The sequence below is a fragment of the Chrysoperla carnea genome, chromosome 2 (genome assembly GCF_905475395.1).
Source record: "Chrysoperla carnea chromosome 2, inChrCarn1.1, whole genome shotgun sequence".
NCBI classification, from domain to species: domain Eukaryota; kingdom Metazoa; phylum Arthropoda; class Insecta; order Neuroptera; family Chrysopidae; genus Chrysoperla; species Chrysoperla carnea.
Genome location: NC_058338.1, coordinates 10892706 through 10914218, shown reverse-complemented (window position 1 = coordinate 10914218; position 21513 = coordinate 10892706). Strand labels below are relative to the sequence as shown.

General features: G+C 32.0%; 4 protein-coding genes across 10 annotated transcripts in view; 1 reads left to right on the top strand and 3 right to left on the bottom strand.

Moving 5' to 3' along the window:
- The window catches only part of LOC123294017 (disks large 1 tumor suppressor protein), a 1177915-nt gene that overhangs the window by 705833 nt on the left and 450569 nt on the right, over window positions 1-21513 (top strand). The window lies entirely within an intron of this gene.
- Window positions 2353-3291, bottom strand: LOC123294023 (cuticle protein 7-like). The gene is made up of 2 exons (XM_044875087.1): window positions 3258-3291; window positions 2353-3110 (listed from the first exon to the last, which is right to left on the bottom strand). Exons 1-2 carry the CDS (start codon window positions 3267-3269, stop codon window positions 2442-2444), a joined length of 681 nt encoding a protein of 226 aa, XP_044731022.1. The 5' UTR covers window positions 3270-3291; the 3' UTR covers window positions 2353-2441.
- On the bottom strand, window positions 10323-10996 carry LOC123294030 (larval cuticle protein A2B-like). Its single transcript, XM_044875094.1, has 2 exons — window positions 10928-10996; window positions 10323-10849 (listed from the first exon to the last, which is right to left on the bottom strand). The coding sequence occupies exons 1-2, from the start codon at window positions 10937-10939 to the stop codon at window positions 10367-10369; spliced, it is 495 nt and encodes a 164-aa protein (XP_044731029.1). The 5' UTR covers window positions 10940-10996; the 3' UTR covers window positions 10323-10366.
- Window positions 16543-19699, bottom strand: LOC123294025 (larval cuticle protein A3A-like). The gene is made up of 2 exons (XM_044875089.1): window positions 19630-19699; window positions 16543-17294 (listed from the first exon to the last, which is right to left on the bottom strand). Exons 1-2 carry the CDS (start codon window positions 19639-19641, stop codon window positions 16644-16646), a joined length of 663 nt encoding a protein of 220 aa, XP_044731024.1. The 5' UTR covers window positions 19642-19699; the 3' UTR covers window positions 16543-16643.

Below are 21513 nucleotides of genomic sequence, written 5' to 3'. Positions count from 1 at the left end.
TGTAAGGATTTGATCACTTTCACAAAACTTCAAGATATGGTAATAAGAAACGAACAAAATTTACTGAAAACAACCTCTCAAGAGCTACGTTTTAAGCTACTGAGACCAAGATTGCTAGTATAAGATGAATTTTGCCTTCTCTCATTGAATCTCACCTTTTCAAGGTTATCATGCTGGCTTTTCAGGAAAAATTGATCGCGGAATTTAATAATAAATGTATGCATGATGATTCGAATAAAATAGTTTTTTTAGATTTTCTCCTAATACGTCAAGAAGATAGTAACAGCTTGTGTGAAGTGTTCTTCTGACACTATTCTAAGAACTTTTGATTTTTTTCACCACTTCCTACGAAATGTTATTTTAAGTACAGGGTACAGGGGAGCCACCGATTACGGTAGTCACAAGAGCGGAATTCCACAGGGGTCGAACTAGTATATAGTATATATATATAGTATATTAGCCATTAAAATTATTGACGAATTTCACTTGGTTGACAATCTCATAGGTAATAGGTACGTAAACCTTATAGACCGTGATCCTAATAGAAGCGAAATTTGTTTGCTTATTAAGACTTCACTGTCAAACTTCGTTCGGAAATCGTGTGTTTTTTATATTCCAAGCTTGTCACTGGCAATACAAGTCACAGAAATAAATGGTAGGTTGTGGCTTACAACAGTCTAAAAAACAAAAATCCGTTTCAATAAAACGAAAAATTACACTTTATTTGTCAACCCCTTCCACATTTGCAAACTTCCTAACATTGTCTCTAAGTATTACGTCAATGACTTTCTAATCATATATACAAGGCAGACATAAAAAAAATCGAGACACAAAAATCAGAAAACTTCTTTTCCATAAATTTGGCACTTGATCAAAAATTTCAAACTAAAAGAATGATTGATGAATTTTGTTTCATGTTATAGGCTCATGGTCTGTTAATATTATATTACCATTACACAGCTCAGCTCAGTCAGGAATTGATTACATTACATAATTCCTTGTAATTTATTATCTTGCACTAAAATCGTATATTATTGGTTTAGCTTAGTTCAGTTTGTATTTAATTATAGTTTTCATTTGGTTTGGACAATACGAGTATAATAATATAATCATTGAGAATATAATCCTAATCGAAATTATACCTTTACCTACCAATTTAGTTGAGAAGACTTACAAATTTCACCGTTACAAAAAAGACATAAAATTATTCGATTAATATTCGCTGAACACGATTACTCTTAATACTTTTAATTTATCAAAATGGCATTTTGGTCTTTTTTCAATAATGATCTAGCACTGGTTATTATCTTTAAAATTTGAAAACGAGCCAGGACCATGAGAGAACGTTTCGTAGTAAAAATGTAAGGAGAAAAAGAAGTAGCTTTTTGCTCAGTCGTCAGAAGTGAGAAAATATAAGGGAAATTTTACAACAGAATCGCCAATGTAAAATATTTTTTTCTGAATTGATTGATTTCTCAAATCAAATAAACATTTGGTAACCTCCACGATCTGACAAATTTAGTTGAATTTATAATCGTATGTAAGTCGTACCTTCTTTCAAACGAACTAACAAAATCATAAAGGCGTCTGTCAAGGAAGACCCCTTTCTAGGACCTTTTCTTTCGAAAATTCATGTTCATCGTCAAAATTTCGAAATAATTTAGATACCGAGACTATTACGACAATTTCTTACATAATCTTGAATTGTAAGTTATTTGGAACAACAAAGCGGAATAATTGAATAACTTTCTTCCACATCACTTTAAAAAATTCGACGTATGTTTTCGTCAATTCTTTACGATGAGTCAGCCTTGACTGCGCTAGTTTTTTTGTTTAATGCCCATGAACTTTTCAAGTTTTATGCAATTAATTTCTGATATTCACTGCAATACTTTTTTTCTTCAGACCTTCAAACTAGTATGCTTTGATTTCTCTATTTCTAAAACGAATGAACGTTAATGATAAAAATTTTTTAAAATAAGTGGCCTTTCCATATTCATTGAATTATTATGATATGTTATTTATGAATCTATTTGTTTCATTGGCGACAAAAAGTCCAGAAATATCGATAAAAGGCTTCGAGGTTAGTTAGTGCACTGTTTGTGGTTGTTCGTTCAATATTCAGTTTAATTTAATAAATTAATAATAATTAATGAAATCTTTTTGAACTCAAATACTAAACACTTGAAGACATATTTTTAAAAAATCAAATCATAGTAAATTAAAAGTTTTGTTTTAGCAGAAAATAAAATAATTTTTGTGAAGATTTTTGTCAAATTATACCTTGTTTATACAAATTATAAAAAAATAAATAAAAAGACAAATTTTCAAAAAGAAAAATTTATTTAAAAAAAATAAAAATAATCAATAATTAATTACATACAAAGAGTCGAGGTGGGGTGGAGAAGAATCAGAAATAACACAATAAAAAATCACAACATTTAGTGATATTTAAGTAATGCTGGTGCAGCAGCGTAGGCAGCTGGGGCAGCGTATGCTGGAGCGGCAGCGTAGGCAGCTGGAGCAGCGTATGCTGGAGCGGCAGCATAGGCAACTGGAGCGGCTACTTTAGCGTAAGCTGGAGCGGCAGCGTAAGCTGCAACTGGTTGTACAGCTTTGACAGCTACGGCTGGACCAGATTTGCTTACAACAGCGTTGAATCCGTTAACTGGGTCAGCTGTGTAGTCAACAGTACGTTGGGAACCGTCTGGTTCGACTAATGAGTATTGTCCTTGTACAACATCACCACTTCGGCTTTCAGTTTGGCTTTTTTGGTCACCAGTTAAAGCGTCTGAAACACCATATGAGAATTGGTATTGTGGATTTGGGTCGTATGGTTCAGCACGGGCAACGGCAACTGGTGCAGCGACTTTGGCAATAGCTGGGGCAGCGGCGTATGCAAGTGGAGCTGGAGCGGCTAATCTTGCGTAAGCTGGTGCTGCGGCATATGCTGGTGCAGCATAAGCTGCTGGAGCAGCGGCATATGAATATGCTGGAGCGGCGGCATATGATAAAGCTGGGGCAGCGGCATAAGCTGCTGGAGCTGCGGCATAAGCTGCTGGGGCATATCCAGCGCGTGCAATTGCAACGCAAGCTGCGAAGACCAATAACTGTAACAAACAACGAATGATTAATTTATCGTTTTAAAATCAATTTTTGGAACTTCAATTAAAAAAAAAAAAGCACAAAATTTTTATATTTTGAATGATTTTTTCAAACCTCAAAAATATTTTCAAAGGTTTTCTAAAAACATTTACCTTAAATGCCATTATTTTTAAATAAATTTAATAATAAAAATAAATAATAAAGTTCTCTAACTAAGTTCGATGATCGAATGATGCAGTTTAAAGAATCAGATCGTATTTTATACCAATCGTTGATTTCGCAAGGACGTCTCTCTACTTTTTAGTTGTTTTACTTACTCCCCATTCAAAAAAGCAACAAGACATCATTTTGTATTTGTTTATTTCTTGTGGTTATTACAAGCCTGTAGATGATGTCGATGAATATATTTGTAACCTTCACTCTAATATTATGTACACGTTATGACCATTATGCCATAATGCATATAACACCTACTGGGTGTACTAAGTAAAATCTTTATTACTATAGATTTATTAATCGCAGCCTACCTTGTCAATTATGGCACAGAAATTCTCCAATTTCATTTTATAAATTACTACCCGTCTACGCGGCTTGTCAATTATCCTAAAAGTCCTTGATCATTCGTTCATCCACCTTCACTATCCTTATCTCTGCTAACCCCCTGAATGTCTCTTAGTGGTCTTTTAACCACAAACTCATAGTATATATTACGAAACAGTGTATTAAGTATATAGTATTACAAGTTATACCTATTTCCTATACAAAATACAGAGTGAATCATTTTAATCTATTACGGCTAATAGCTCGTTTTGTAGCTAACCACTCGAAAAATAAATAAAACAAAAGTTGCTTTTATGGTAAATTTAGATTCTAATAGGTTAGGTTAGGTAAGAGTGGCTGTCCTAGGTTGGGACATACTTAAACCATAGGGTCCGTTGTGATACCGAAAGAGGATTGACCCATCCCTAGCAACTACTCCATGATCCATTTGGAGCTATTTACGAACAGCAGGAGTACTTTGAAGTCGACGGACTTTAGGTTGGAGAAGTCGTCAAAGAGAGGCTGGCTCAAGTAAGTCCATCTTCTCATGGCAAGAGCTGGGGAGTGACAGAGAAGATGAGTGAATGTCTCCTCCTCTTTACTCTCACTACTGTGACAGCTCCTGCAGTAGTCCTGATACACTGTCAGGTCCAGACATTCAGCATGCCTGCCGCACAACCAGTGTCCTGTAATAGTCGCAACAACTTTGCTAATTGCCGCCCTTGGAAGTGATATGTGATCTTCGGAACGCCTACGATTGTACCCAGGCCATATCTGCCTTGTAGTACCACAAGTACGTTCTTCCCTCCATCTAAGATTGTCCTTTTTTAAGATGAGCAATTCGGTTGTATGTATGTTGTATATCTATTATAATTGGTGCAGTTTCATAAGCGCTTAGAAATTTAAAAAACGTTCTTACTACGGTGATTTTAAAACTATGATAAAATATCCTTGAACTATTCAAAGGAAATTTTTTAATATTCTAATTTGGAAACTTAATTTGATAATAGTTATCCAATCGAATATTTGCCCTTACACCGTTTAACGTTGCACACCCGGTATAACATATAGCATATAGTATAGCATACTGTTTTGTGGTGGACACGCCTGTCCTCCGTGATACCGTTTTTATTGTTACTTACTATACAGTTCAATTCACTTTCGCAAAATGTCAAATTGTTGTCAGACAGACTACAAACGAACAAAACTGGACCGAAAATGATACTCTATTTGATACTATATTTTATTATTATGCAACTTTTATTTATAAAAAAAAATAAGTTTACAGATGTTTAACATAATTATTGCCAGACATTTATTATAACTTGCCACTTAATTATCTTAATTATTTAAATTCTTTAAATTATTGAATTTTTTTATATATTTTATTTTTATATTTATAATGACATTTTTATTTTCAATCTGTTTCAGGTGAGTTTTGCAATTTCTTTTCCTTTAAATGTTGTTCTGTGCGGTGTGGTAAGTGTTTTTAATTTTTGTTGTATTATTAATATTATTCCCGTTTTGTAATTGGTATTCCTTCTAGTTTTCTCCCAATAAATTATGTTTTGTGAACTAAATTGCTACTATAAGAATAGTTAGAAAAATCGAAAAACAATATAAGACTTTATTTTTTAAATAATTAAGAGAAACAGGTATCTTCGACTCAGCTATGACAGAAATAGCATACCCTTCAACTCGCTCTTTGTATCCAATTTTGGATTATGTTTTAAAAACCACGCACTCAATCATTAAATAAATCCGATTTTTGGATTTTTTGGGTCAAAATTACCTTATACAATGAATTTTATCGATATCGGAGGCAAAAAAATTTTTTCGATTTTTTGCAATTTTTTTTACCCCTTAGAAAAAATCGAAAAAAAATTTATGTTTCTAATTTCGATAAAACTCTATGTATAAGGTAATTTTGACCCAAAAAATACAAAAATCGGGTTAATATATCGATTAGATGTATAGTTTCTGAGAAAATCGCTCTTTCTATCCAATTTTGGATTATACCTCAAAAACCACGCACCCAATCATTAAATAAACCCATTTTTTGGATTTTTTGGGTCAAAATTACCTTATATAATGAATTTTATCGATATCGGAGGCAAAAAAAATTTCTCGATTTTTTGCAATTTTTTTAAGGGGTACCCCTTAGAAAAAATCGAAAAAATCGAGAAAAAATTTATGATTCCAATTTCGATAAAACTCTATATATAAGGTAATTTTGACCCAAAAAATACAAAAATCGGGTTGATATATCGATTAGATGTATAGTTTCTGAGAAAATCGCTCTTTCTATCCAATTTTGGATTATACCTCAAAAACCACGCACCCAATCATTAAATAAACCCGTTTTTTGGATTTCTTGGGTCAAAATTACCTTATATAATGAATTTTATCGATATCGGAAGCAAAAAAAATTTCTCGATTTTTTGAAATTTTTTTAAGGGGTACCCCTTAGAAAAAATCGAAAAAATCGAGAAAAAATTTATGCTTCCAATTTCGATAAAACTCTATATATAAGGTAATTTTGACCCAAAAAATACAAAAATCGGGTTAATATATCGATTAGATGTATAGTTTCTGAGAAAATCGCTCTTTCTATCCAATTTTGGATTATACCTCAAAAACCACGCACCCAATCATTAAATAAACCCATTTTTTGGATTTTTTGGGTCAAAATTACCTTATATATAGAGTTTTATCGAAATCGGAAACAAAAATTTTTTCCCGATATTGTCGATTTTCTCTAAGAGGTGCCCCTAAAGAAAATTGCAAAAAATCGAAAAATTTTTTTCCAGGTAAAGTGTCACCTTTCGTATAAGTTGACGAAAACGAAACTGCTGGGAAGTTTCCGCAGAACACAGTTTCGCCTCTCACGGTTTCACCACATGATCATGAGATTTGAGGCATTGTTTATTTTTGCACCCTAGATGGTCAAATATACTATTTATTTTATCGATACTATCAATAGCATACTATCATGCTATTGATAGTATGGAAAAATGAAAATCCTTGTAATAATCACATACTTTGTGGCTACTTTAAATACTTCTAAATGTATACTGAACCCTAATAAATATACTGATACCTCAACCAAGGTTGATGACGTCTCTTTAACGGTATAATAATGATTGTAAACATTTTCATTGATAAGAACGCAGACGTAACGGAGTCATAGACCTTGTTTACATAGCTGGTGTATACGTGTATGTACGATATATAGATACATCTAGCTCAATTCACATAAAATATTGCATCAGCTCTCGAAATATTTTGAAATCGCACATAACAAACTAAAACTAAACCAAATAGTACAGTTGGCTTTGAATTGCAAGGCATACAACGTTAGTGTATTTTTAATTAAAATATATCGACATGACAATACAAAATAAATTCTATAAAAACATTTTACCAAAGAAATTATTGCGAAAAAGATTGAAAATATAAAGAAATTAACAGAAAAAAAATGTTTAAAAAAGTGATATTTAAATGTTTACCAGTAATTGCACACTCATCGTCATCATCTGGTGACAAAATGTCTACAAAAAAGAAAGCTTTGACAGACAGAAGTACATCTGCATGGGATATAAAAAGTTGCAATAACTTAGATAAAACAACAGAGACGACATCACAGATAAACGACAAAGAAAAGAATATACCACAAGAGCAATTAATTAAAACAAAATCAGAATTACGTGCTGAACGTCGTATCTTACAAGAATCACAACGTGCAGCAAAGCTTTTAAAAAAACAAGATAAAAAAATTGTGAAAACAGAAATAATTAATACAACAATCATAAAAAAAGTGAATCGTGTCCTTTTATTCGCTCATTTAAATTCAACCAAACATAATTCAACAATTGATATACATCCAGCCGTTATTAAATTAGGTGCACAATATTCAAGTCATACGGTGATTGGTTCGAATGCACGATGTTTGAATTTATTAAAAACGATTAAAGAAATGGTTGTTGATTATCAACTAGATGGACGGACATTTGAAACGATTTTTGGAAAGCATGTCCAATATTTGGAACAATGTCGACCGTTAAGTGTTTCAATGTTACATGCAATTAAATTCTTAAAACTTCAATTTTTACAAATGTCGAGTAATGCGAAATTCGGTGATGAAATTATTAAATTAATTGATAATTACATTTATGAAAATATTGAAATTTCTGGAAAGGCGATTAGTTTAAATTTACAGCAGTTAATCAAAAATAACGATGTAATTTTAACATACGCTTGCTCGTCGGTGATTGAACGTATTCTTAAAGATCATCATTCCCAAGGTGTTCGATTCAAAGTTATAGTGGTCGATGCGCAACCATTTTTAGAAGGTCGACAATTACTACAACGACTTGTTTATTTTGGTATAAAATGTTCATATATTTTAATCAATTCCGTTTGTTTTGCAATGATTGAATGTACAAAAGTGTTACTAGGTGCGCATGCTCTGTTAGCGAATGGTTTTGTGATGTCACGTGTTGGTACCGCACAAGTTGCTCTAGCGGCAAGTGCAAGAAATGTTCCAGTTTTGGTGTGTTGTGAAACTTATAAATTTTCTGATCGTGTACAATTGGATGCATTTGTTTTTAATGAAATTGGACGACCGTTTCGATTGAAGTGTACCGCGTTTAGTGGGGATGTTGATTTAGATGTGACACCATTAAATTTAATGTATGATGTGACACCACCTGAGTTAGTTACTGCTGTTGTTACAGATTTAGCTATATTACCGTGTTCCAGTGTCCCAGTAGTATTACGTGTTAAACCTACTTAATTGTAATTCAATTTGTTTCAAATTAAACTATTTTATAATTCATCTTTCTGCAATAAATTAATTTAATATTAATTGCGACAGTTTCTTTTAAAAAATTTGCGAATCATTTCATAAATATAAGACTACGTAATATAAAAGAAATTTCGAAAATACCCCCCCCCCCCCAAGTAATTGGCTCCACATGTCGGGGATATATGCTTTCTATATGTAATTTCAGAACAACTTACTTAAGCTGATTATATACCTACAGTATTGTAAAAAAGTTTTGGTTAATAGCACGGTACATACATATCAATCAAATACATGCTTTGAAGTCAAGTAATGAGTTAGTTTTATCTTTACAATACCACACAACTACAAAAATATATAATGTATTGTGTGCAAATGCTGCTTATAAATTTGATAATATAAATATCGTTCTTCAATCATCAATACTCTAACTATAGTCCTCCTGTTCATCAAAGAATGGATCTTCGAAGAACTCATAATTAAAATAAAATTTTGTTGTTATATCATCGACAACCTTATATTCTTATGATATTATTATAAACTAAAAGATTGTCTAAATATTTTAGATAGTTTTTTATCACTCTGTAGATTTTTGATATAGATATCCAATTGAAACGTATAACCTATATGATTCATCATTTTTTTGACCCAACTTCGAACGATAAAATAATAATAAAAAGTATGATGACCTAGAAATTTTTGGTGATTTTTGAAAACCCTTACGTCAAAATTGAAGTTTTTTTTTTAGATATTCCATTTGAGCTTTTCCTTACTTGCTATGATGGGCGCCCGATCTATTAAAATTAAACGACGTCAAATCTTTTTTACTGTTCTTGAAAACTACAAATGGATCAAAAGCAGTGGCTCCTGATTAATTTTTAACCTAACCTAGACCAGGAATTTATTCATTTATATAACTGTTAAAAATATTTCCTTCTAATGGATAGTTAGATCATGTTACATTTACCTAAATGTAAAATGATCTGTTGAATGTTGATACATATAATTGAATGGCTTTCTCCAATTACCATTATGCAAATTAGATGTAATTAATTTTATATTAGACCTGTTTGATTTAAATACAATATTTTTTAACTTAATTATGAGAAACATAATATTTAGAATATTAGGTATAATTAATTGACATCACCATAAAATTGTTACATTTATGTAAATTTTAGTTTTTTTTTCCTCTAATCGTAGTAAAAACTTGTAATATCACTTTTCCAGGACAACAACAAACACTCAATTTCGGAAAAACTACGAACGCGTTTGATTTTTATGCAAATTTAAAAGTTCTCACCGATCCGTGATGTACCGCTAAAAGTATTTCACGGAGGAAAAAAAAAGAAAGCTTCCATTCCTTGTTAAATTTCTTATCGAAGCACGTCTTACTTTTTTCTCGAAAATTCGAAAAAGGAGACAATTCTATTTCGAAAGTTGTAATTTTTATTTTGTGGTAGAAACATATGGTGCGTTATTTTTACTTTTAGCGTGTTTCCTAAGGTCTTTATAAAAAATTGTGATACATTTAGCTTGTTTTTAAGACCCAAGTTGGCACTACCTTTAGTCATCCATTCTATTTCATCGAATACCTTTGCGAGTGACTGTAACTGCATATACAACCACCAACCGTTTCTCTAAATCATCAGCTTTCTTATTTTCAGTGATTACTGCTAAGGTTACTTCACGATTTTAGGATCAATCAATGGTGAATAATAATTAATTGATCTCTACCTTTTAATGGCACACCCGGATAATTTAATTAGAATGTCCAAAAAAAACCTTAAGTCGAAAGTCAAGTTTTTCCGGAGTTAGGGAAAATTTTGGATGAAGTGAATTAAATGAAACAATGATATTGATATATACAAAATTTATTGCAAATAAATAAATACAACTAAAATAAATTAACTAAACTTAATGGTGGTATTGAGCATAAGCTGGTTGAGCGTAAGCTAATGGGGCAGCAGCAACTTTAGCATAAGCTGGTTGAGCGTATGCTAATGGAGCAGCTACTTTAGCAACAGCGGCTACTTTGGCAAGTGGTTCACGGTGTACAACAGCATTGAAACCATTGTGTGGATCAGCGGTATATTCAACAGTACGTTTGACACCATCTGGATCAACAAGGGAGTAGCTACCTTGTACTACATCACCATCACGTACTTCATGTTGGCTTTTGCTGTCACCAGTTAAACCATCTTGGATTGAGTATGCGAAGTTGTATTGTGGATGTGGATCATATTCTTCAGCGACTACAGTTTTGGCTAAAACTGGTGCTGCAGCTACTTTAGCATAAGCTGGTTGAACAGCATAAGCTGGTTGAGCAGCATAAGCCAAAGGAGCTTGTGGAATAAGTCCAGCGTGGGCAACAGCCACGAAGGCAGCGAGAACTACGAACTATAAAATAAAAAACAAACAAATTTTAAACAATGCACACAAAAAAAGAAACACTTATGTCACAAGCACAAACTATACCTTGAATGCCATTTTTTTTAGGTTTAATGAGTGATTTATTACTCCGAAGTAATTCAACTGATACCCAAACTCTAAATGCGCCCGCCTTTTATACATATTTCGTTTCGTAATATTTTGCGATTATAATTACATGTAAGAAGTGTACATACAAATAAGTACCTCTCACCATTGTAGACAATGGCCTTAGGTCATGATAATTTCATTGAACTAGTACCCATTTTTTTTTCAATACAGCATCTATAATGATCTTTGTTATGTATGAATAGTAGACCCCAATTTGTAAGATGACTGGTCAAATAACTACATGTATTAGTTATTAACACAAATTATCGATATTAGAAATTGGTCGGCAAGGTTATTTCGTAAAATCATGATGTAATTATATAGTTTATGTGTTGATGAAGGACATATCATCGTGGGATACATTCAATTACACTCGTATCATTGTTTGTTATTTTCAGGTCAATTGTTATGTTTTTGCCCATATCTGCAAGTTTATAGGTTGTATTAAAGCACTGGGTAAAAGAATAATATTACAAAGTAAGCCATTTAAGACGCTAAACGGCGAGAATCCGTTGAACAGTACTTCCATTTTATTGGTTAAATGTCAACTATTTATCCTTATGTCTTCTATTAAAATGACTAGTACTATTTATCGTTGAGAAAAGTATGTTTCGTACAATCCGTGATTATTTCAGTCGCAATAAGTTCCCAAATCCCTGCTATGAGTGAGAGTTTGAAATACAACCCAAAACTAGCATTACCTTATTGAAAACTTGAAATGGGCGCCTTTTTTGTTGGCATTTTCGATGAGCAAGCGACGTATTCGTATATAAAGCTCCTATACAGAATGCGCAACACGTGGAAAATGGTATAAAATCGGTCATGGAATTTTCGATGCCATCTAAAATTACTGTCAGTACGTTTACGTATGTGATTATTTTGATTCTATCGAAAATTCTAAAATAAATTTCCAAAAAATTGAAATATGCGGTTTAGTAGTGAACTGAAATGTTGAATTTCATACAAACTTTCATCTGCTATTGCACTCCCTTAGGGTAGAATTTCTGAACATCCTTTCTTATGGAATGCCTAAGTCATACAAATAACAGACCCTCCAAGTTTCAGGTCTCTACGATCAGCGGTTTAGACTGGGCGTTGATTCGTCAGTCAATCAGTCATTCAGGACAAATCATTTTATTTGTATAGATAATTTTTGTTCAGAATAGAAACTATAGCTTTTTAAGCCACTTCTCTCCCAATATTGGCCCTCAGACATTTGGTAAAGATGAAATTAAGCCATAGACATGCATGGCTTATTTCACTAAACTTTTCGGCTTACTTGTTCGACGGTAAAATGGTACGTTCAATGAGAAATAGTTTCTCAAGTATCCATTTTACATAATCAAAAAGCATACCAATATCTTAGTTAGCTTACGAGCTCTTGTTTCTGTGAGCGAAAACTATTTTAATAAAGTGGTTCTTCTCGTTTAAGATCATATGAGAAAATACAAAAGGTGCAAGATAACCTTTTTTAAGGTGCAAGAAACACAAATTCAGACAGACGAAAGAAATGTCACTATTTCTTAAAAATAGCCTTAACGCTTATACAAATTGTTGCCAAAGCTCATTTCAGCAAAATCAAGTGCAAAGTTTCATCAAACTCTATAAACAAAATAGTCTATAACCTATTTTTTGACAATAGGTAGGCGACAAATACAAATTAAAAATACATGATGTAACTATTAACCCAAATATAATTAAATTTGTAATTAAAAATATGTACCGAATTATGCAATTATTAATTAATTATAATCAAAAAAGTATTCTGCATTATTATTAACCATAATAAATAATGAAATTATTTTGCAAATTTATTTTAATATCGATTCAGTTAGAAAATGAAACAGATATATTTATTTATTAAATAAATTTTATTTTCCATTACTTTCTCCTGTACAATGATTTTTTATTTCTTTACTATTACTATTATTATTAGATTTAGTTTAATAATTTTAATCAACAATGTTGTTGGTATACTGTTTATTGGCTTCAGCAAATATTGTTTCAACCTTGTGGCTAGCAAAAATGTTAAACCGTTATTTCACATACCGGTGATGAGTTTGGTAACTTACAACTTAATGGAAAACGTAGATTTAGTAATAAACAGAGCTTACGCTGTAGTTAAGGTGATTGTAATCCTACAGTATTAGTAGTAAAAAAGTTTTGGTTTATTTCACGGTACAATACATGCTTTGTAGTCAAGTAATGTGTTATTTTTAGCTTTACAATACCACGCAACTACAAAAGTATATAATGTATTGTGTGCAAGTGCTGCTTATAAATTTGATATTATAGATATCTCTTTGCAATCCTCAATACTCTAACTATAGGCGTCTCTGTTAATTAAGTGATGGATCTTCGATGAACTCATAATTAAAATTTTATTTTTATATCATTGACAACCTGATATTTTTATGGTATCATTATAAATTACAAGATTGTCTAAATTTTAGATAGTTTTTTATCACACTTCTAAATTTTTTCATATAGAAATATCCAATTGAAAAGAATAACCTATATGATTCATCATTTTTTTAGCTAATTTTGAACGATAAAATAATAATAAAAAGCCTAATGAGCTAGGAAATTTTTTGTGATTTTTGGATACTTTGCGCCAAATCTAATAGTTGACAAGTATTTAGAATATGACGTTCTACGAATAAATGTGGCCATTATATTTGAACCACCATGTTAATATAATTTTTAATAAGTTCAAATAATAAGAAAAATATGTGTGTTTTTATACGAAAAGATAGAAAGATAGAGAACTAGTCCAAGAAATAAACCTGATATTTGAAAAAAGTTTGTAACTGCAGAAAATCCAAAGAAGTCATGTCAGTTGTGTTCCTTGAACCATCAGGATTATTTCATAAACAATATCCATCCTAATGGGACTTTTCACTCCGAAAAAAATTTTCATGTTGGCTCTAAATGCCATATCCAGGGCGCCATCTCCTTTTTCAAGGGTCTTAAGCCTAAGTATGAATTTTAAGGTGAAAATACAAAATAAGGGGGTTGCCCTCCCGAATATTAAAGTAAGGTAGTTCATGACTTTTTATCAATCTATATTTGGGCTTTAAAAACCATTCTCAGAAAACTTTTTAGATTGATTAAAGCAAATTTGAGCTGCCCAGTCTTTCAATATAACGCCTGGGTATAGTTTTGCGGATAGTATTCTAAATTTTGAGTCATATTTTAAGAATTAAACCAAATGTAGATACTTAAACAAGTCGAAAACTAATCTAAGGACAGTGAACGGGGATAAGTTGTTAAAAAATTGTGTGTGTGTGTGTGAGTGTGGATGTATGTAAACCTCTCATAACTTTTGAATCGCGGTTGGATCCATTCGAAAGGGCTTGACCAAACTTAGATTTTGAGGCCTATTTGGACCGATTCGAATACGATTCGACCGATAGATTTTGAGAAATCTCACAAAAACTGCAAACAAAAATTTTTTTTAAGTGTTTTTTTTTTAATAACTTTTAAACGGCTGTATCGATCAATTCCAAAAACTAATCAGCTCTCAACATCAAAAACCATGTCGATCACCACCAGTCCGGTCAAAATCGGTTGATTCATTCGTGAGCTATCGTTGACGAAAGAAAACCCAAAAAAGCGTTTTTTCGGAATAACCTCAAAATTTTTTGTTCTATCAATTGAAACTTAAAGATTCTTCATGAAGCTTCAAAAACTGCGTCGAATGTCACCAACCGCGTGAAAATCGGTTTATTGATTCTAAAGTTATTAAAGTTTTATTATCTTATTCCCTCTATTTCCAATACTCCGTTCAAAAATTTTTGTATGATTGTAAAAATTTAATCAGATTTTAGTCTAAGATCACATCTAATTACAATAAAATGCGAGTGAATATAACATCAGAATAGATAAAATTTTTTACACGTTATGAGTCAATACTTAGCGGGAAGTTACAGGGATGACCTGCAGGGTCAATTGTTTTCCAAATTTTTTTTCTGTGATATTTCTGGAAACAAATTGGGGGATTAGAGTGTCCAGTCCCATAAAGGTACAAGTACCACAACTTCCAAAAAATTTTAGATATTTTACCGTAAAAATTTTTTTCGTATTTATACTGATTTTGTGATTTATTTCTTGAAATAAATTGATCCAAAAGAGTACAAAGACAAACAGTACCCACAGCACAGTCACAGACTACACCTTTCATTTTCTTGTATAAAATGTATGCCAAGATCTCTTGTTAGCTTATAAATACGTACGTGGTATTATTTAATACTCATTTTATTATTTTAATAATGTGGATTGACTTCTTATTAAATAATATTTGTTACATATTATTTTATTCATTTATTTATTTAATAAATAAATAAATAAAACAAGTTATTGAATGGTTTATAATAATTATGAAAATACTGGCTTTATTTATTTTTATTTTAACAATGTTTTTTTGTTTATGCATTCGTTGTTATATTCAAAGAAAATATAAATATTTTGTATTATTTAATCAGAACACGAATCACAACGATGTACCATTCAACATATTTCTGTTCTGTTTAAGGCCAGGTTCACAACGTTAAATTAATTATTTATGATTCGTTCCTTTATTTTAATTGTCATTTTATGATGTTTACTAAATTAAGATGGTAGTTGATTGAAGTGTTAGCGTCCAAATAATGCTTCTGAATATTTTTATACCATGCATATATGAAATATACATAGTATATTAAGTTTAGTCCCAAGTTTGTAACGCTTAAAAATAATGATGCTAGGAAAAAAATTTGTCATAGGTGTTCATAGAATCACCTAATTTCCGGTTGTCTGTCTGTTGTTTGTCCGTCTGTCATCAAGATTACTCAAAAACGAAAAGAGATATCAAGCTGAAATCACCTAATTAGTCCATTTCCGATTATCCGTCCGTCTGTGGACACGATAACTCAAAAACGAAAAAAGATATCGAGCTGAAATTTTTACAGCGTACTCAGGACGTAAAAAGTGAGGTCAAGTTCGTAAATGAGCATCATAAGTCAATTGGGTCTTGGGTCCGTAGGACCCATCTTGTAAACCGTTAGAGATAGAACAAAAGTTTAAGTGTAAAAATGTTCCTTATCAAAAATTAAACAACTTTTGTTTGAAACATTTTTTCGTAAACATCACTGTTTACCCGTGAGGGCGCCAATTAGGCGGAAATTTTATAATATGTATTATACTTGATTATCAGTTATGTATGTGTCACATGTTTGTATGTGTAATGTGATAAAGAAATCAACACTGACTATGCATGGTATTTCAACAATTAACTCAGTCAATTGTTTGTTTTCACTTGTTTTATTGATAAAAAGTTTAACGATTTACTAATTTGAGCATTAGTCTTAGTACAAGGCCCTTTTTTACAAACGATTAGTTTCAGTGGGAAACTTCGTATGTGGATTCGCTCAAAAAGGATTTATACCTGTAACGTCAAAATATGAGTATTTTTATAGCATAGAAAGGTTTGTCGTCTGTTACTTTTTCGGAGGTTTTTAAAATAGATGAAACTTAAATTTCGATTAATAAAAATATACAATTTTTTATTTATATTCTTATAAAAATTACATAAAATAAATAGAGGAAGACAAAATCACGAAGAGAGAAATACACAAAATATACAATAAAATGAAGTCATTGGTTTACCCTTTATTTAATGATAGCCATAAGCGGGTGATGCATAAGCTGGAGCTGCATAGGCTGGTCTGGCATAAGCTGCTAATGCTGGTCGTGCATAACCATATGCGGGAGCAGCGTATGCGGGAGCCGCATATGCTGGTCGGGCGTAAGCTAATGCAGGTGCGGCATATGCTGGTCGTGCATAACCATATGCAGGTGCGGCATATGCTGGACGGGCATAACCGTATGCAGGTGCGGCATAAGCTGGGGCAGCATAAGCTGGTGCAATAGCCTTTACAGCCTTAACTAATGGTTCTTTTCGTACAACTGCGTTAAATCCATTCACTGGGTCAGCTGCATATTCTACAGTACGTCTGGTACCGTCTGGATCGGTCAATGAGTAACTTCCTTGTACAACGTCACCACTACGACTTTCTTGTTGATTTTTAGAGTCACCAGTAAGAGCATCTTCAACATTGTAAGCGTATGAGTATTGTGGATTTGGATCGTAATCAGCAGCGGGCACAGCTACTTTAGCAATTGCTGGAGCTGCAGCATAACCATATGCGGGGGCTGCATATGCTGGTGCTGCATAAGCGGGGGCAGCATAAGCTGGACCATATGCTGGTGCACCGATAAGTCCTGCGTTTGCTGATGCAGCGAATATACAACACAGTACGATTAACTGAAATCATAAAAAATTGTTGTTAAAAAGGCTTGCTATACAATAATATAATGAGATATTCTCTGCTATTTACAAGAAAAATAAATAAAATCAAGTTAAATAAAATATTCGTAAACCATTTTTAACGTCGACAACTGAAAACATGACCTATTTCCTTAATACACTATTTTTTAGGATGCAGTACCGCAAAATAAACATAATTTGAATTTGTTTCTAAAATGTGAGGTTTTAAAATGTTCCTTGGAATTCCACATATATAATAATTTTAAAATCATCACATTGAACTTGGAAATATAAAATTTCATTTGAAAACACTGTATTGAAACTGTATAATTTCGAAAAAAGTCACAGAAAGCAAGTTTGGTATTACTTGCCAAAATAAAATCACTCAAAAAGTTTCACATATGTAGGTTAGGTTAGGTTAGGTCGCCCTATTAGCTCAGTTGGTTAAGGCGTAACCAATTTCGTCCGCGGTATGCTTAGGGTAGCCGGTTCGATTCCCGCCGTCGCAACAAAATTAATTTAATTAATAGTTGTGATGGGCTAGTGTAGTGCATGGTATATGAATGAAGGAGGTGCACTCAGCCTCAGAAATTGAGGAGCTGATAAATGAAATTACCAGCGGAAAGGTGGTAAAACACATATATGGTATCACAATGGGCTCTATAGCCTAAGTGTGTCCTTCGTGGACAGCCAATAAAACCTAACCTTCAGGTATGTCTCATTTAACAAAAAGAGCATTGCTCCGCAGACTATACAGACAAAATGATCGTATGATTATACATTCGATGTGAGTTTTCGTGGTAAAACTTCGTTTCAAAACTAATTAACTTTTAAAATTTCAGAAATGCCTTTGTAAAGATAAACTAGATAATACACAGAAGAGGAACAAAAAGTTTCATAGGTATCATCAAATGTTTATTGTTTTTGATTTAAAGATGAAATTCTTGTTTACTAAAAGGATTTTTCTACGACATCCTTATTATTGTTTGATTTCCTTGAAACATGCTTTTGATTCACAAGACAAGTATGAATGAAGAAAAATAAATAAAACAGATAAAGAGAGAGAAAGGCAAAGCATCCACAGCTAACAGATTCAATACTTTAATTAAACTGTTAAGCTGTAAATGACAGTTGATTGAATTTAAAAAAAAAAAAATCAAAAAGAAAGGATAATTGAAGATAGAAATAACATACAACAGAAAGGAAGCGAATATCAAGGAATCTTTCAAGTTTCATTTTTCGATTTTTTTCAAAAGGGTACCCCTTAAAAAAATTGCAAAAAATCGAAAAATTTTTGCTATCTCCAATTTCGATAAAATTTAGTATATAAGGTAATTTTGACCCAAAAAGTATAAAAATCGGGTGCATTTGATGACTAATCGAATAGTTTTTGAGATACGGACAAAAATCGATCCAAATATTGCGATATCTCAGAAACTATGCATCCAATCATTAAATTGACCTGATTTTTATACTTTTTGGATCAAAATTATCCCTTTCCACCGAGTTTCATCGAATTCCAAAACAACAATTCTTTTTTTCGATTTTTCGATTTTTTTTCAAAGGGGTACCCATTAAAAAAATTGCAAAAAATCGAAAATTTTTTTATCTCCAATTTCGATAAAACTTAGTATATAAGGTAATTTTGACCCAAAAAGTACAAAAATCGGGTGCATTTGATGACTGATCGAATATTTTTTGAGATACGGACAAAAATCGATCCAAATATTGCGATATCTCAGAAACTATGCATCCAATCATTAATTTTACCTAATTTCTATATTTGTCTATAAAACACACATTTCCCATAAAAAAAATTCACATCCCCTTTTGAGCCCCTTGGAAGATGAATTTCCAAAATTTTTTGTTCTCACTTACGTTACTTAAGGAACGTGTGTACAAAATTTCAGGCTTATGGACCAAGAGGTTTGAGCTGTGCGTTGATCGATCAGTCAGCTTCTATTTATATACATTTTAAACACACAGGGCAAATATCTTGGAATTCACTAAACAGTTCCAACTAGATATGTCACTCGTAGAAGCTAGGGTCTTCGAATAAAGCTTTTTCTGTATATTCTATAAGTCGATTAATACAAGAAAAGCACCCCTAAAATTGATTACACTTCAATCTTTTTTAGTAGTAAATAAGTCACGTGGTAACAGTTTTTCGGAAGCATTAGCGAAAAAATCGTCGAGTGAATTTCACATTATCCGAGTCTATAATCCAAAATCGATTTTTCAAAAAAATCACATATTACGAATGAATTTCCGTAAAAAATTTATGAATTTTAAAGGATATCGTAATCGAACGAAATGAATGATAGTTATTTACCTTTAATGCCATTTTGTAAAATACTTAAATTAAAACACTATAAAACTCTAAAGACTAAAGCACTTGACTAAATATTATTGCTGGAATAATCTTTTCTAACGTTATAATTTTGTTTATATAGTTTTTTGCAATTTCGCAATAGTTGCACAATATTGATGTGTTACGTATGTGTTGTGTACCCACTTTTCTCCCTATTTTTTCCATTGATAATAATAATAACTAATATCTATTTATTTTTAAAATATTCCGTCCACTATAGTTAGATACCATGTATGACAAGAAACGGGCATGTGCATGGTGTGTGCCTGCCACACCCGCAATCGTTTAACGAACCACAAACCATTTGTAGACAGTCCATCCCATTTACTTTGTATGCAAAAAGTTACAAAAAAACAAATGCAATTCAAAGTGAATGTTCAGTTTAGACTTTTAAAGTGTTTGTACTTATTATGTGTCATTCTGTTTTGGGGGTGTGTAGTAAATATTTGTTGAAAATTTAAACATAATTTTGAAATACATTGTAAGGTAATGTGTGTAGGTATTCTAAATAAATGACGTTTCTTAGTTGTTTGGAATTATTTTCCTATTGTTACAATTATTATTTGGTGTTATTGTCTTAGATATTTTAAATCACGAATATTAGGCAATAAGCTAACAGAAATAAACTAAACACATCATCAAGAATATTTTAACTGAGAAGATATTGACAAGGACTTGTAACGGACTGGTGATTCTTATTCCTTATTGGTCGTTTGTAAGATCAATGAGATACAAAAATCACATATTTCTCCAGGCTTTTATCCAGGAGACTCGGGTTCGATTCCCGGTATCGGAACCAATTTGTTGCTCATACATTTTAATGCATAAATATGGAGAAGAAATAACAATGACTAATTGACGTCTTGAAATCGACTTTCTGTGGGAACTTGGTTGTTTGTGTAACCAAAGTAATACAGTAACCACGGATCTCATTGATCTTGTATACGATCAAAAATAAATAAGAATCAACAGCCCGTTACCGACTTATAGGCCTCAAACATTTCGAGAATTCTTAATTGATAATATGCAGCCGAAGGCTTAAATCTTTTCCATAATAAACGAACAGATTTTACATCTGCGACTGCCGTTTATTGCTTAAGGATTTGGCTATTTGAAGCTCAAAAGTACATGCTACTAAAATGGTTGCCGGAAACTTCACCAAGACACTGGTCATTGCGAGAGAAAACAGTTGTTCGAAAATTGTTAGCTATCGGAGGAAATGCGAATTAAAAATTTGTCATTATTGCATTTAAATAAAAAGAAAACGTATTCGGTGTGCGTAGAATCGTTTTTAACGCCACTTGCGGTAATACTTAGAGCTTCCATATCGTTTCATTTTGTAATAGGATATAATTAGAAATGTAATTATAAAATGTGATATGAAGTGGAATCATGCTAGTGTTATTATTCCAAATATCAGTCTGAGCTGGTTGATACCGACCGAGTGATGTCCGAATGCTTTATAATCTGCACCCATTTTGTTCGTTTACGGTATCCAACACAGACTAGGGAACTTTATCTTACTATACCTTCGTCCGTCACCGATTGGTACTGCTCGAATGAGGACACAACGCTCTAAAATCTGAATTCTAATTCGTTTAAGATTATGGTGTCCAAATAAAATATGATATAAAATATTAGTATTTTGATTCTATATCTCCGCCAAAAAAGCGGTTAAAAGAACCTAAAAGATTCCTTTTTTAAATTTTTCCTTCTAGTTGCGAAACTATTACATTAAATTATTACAAATTCAAAAAAAATATTTTTAGAGCAGTTGTATTCAGAACACGCTGTAAATAAATTTAAATAACTACAAGGTGTGCACGGAAAAACCAAGTCATATTT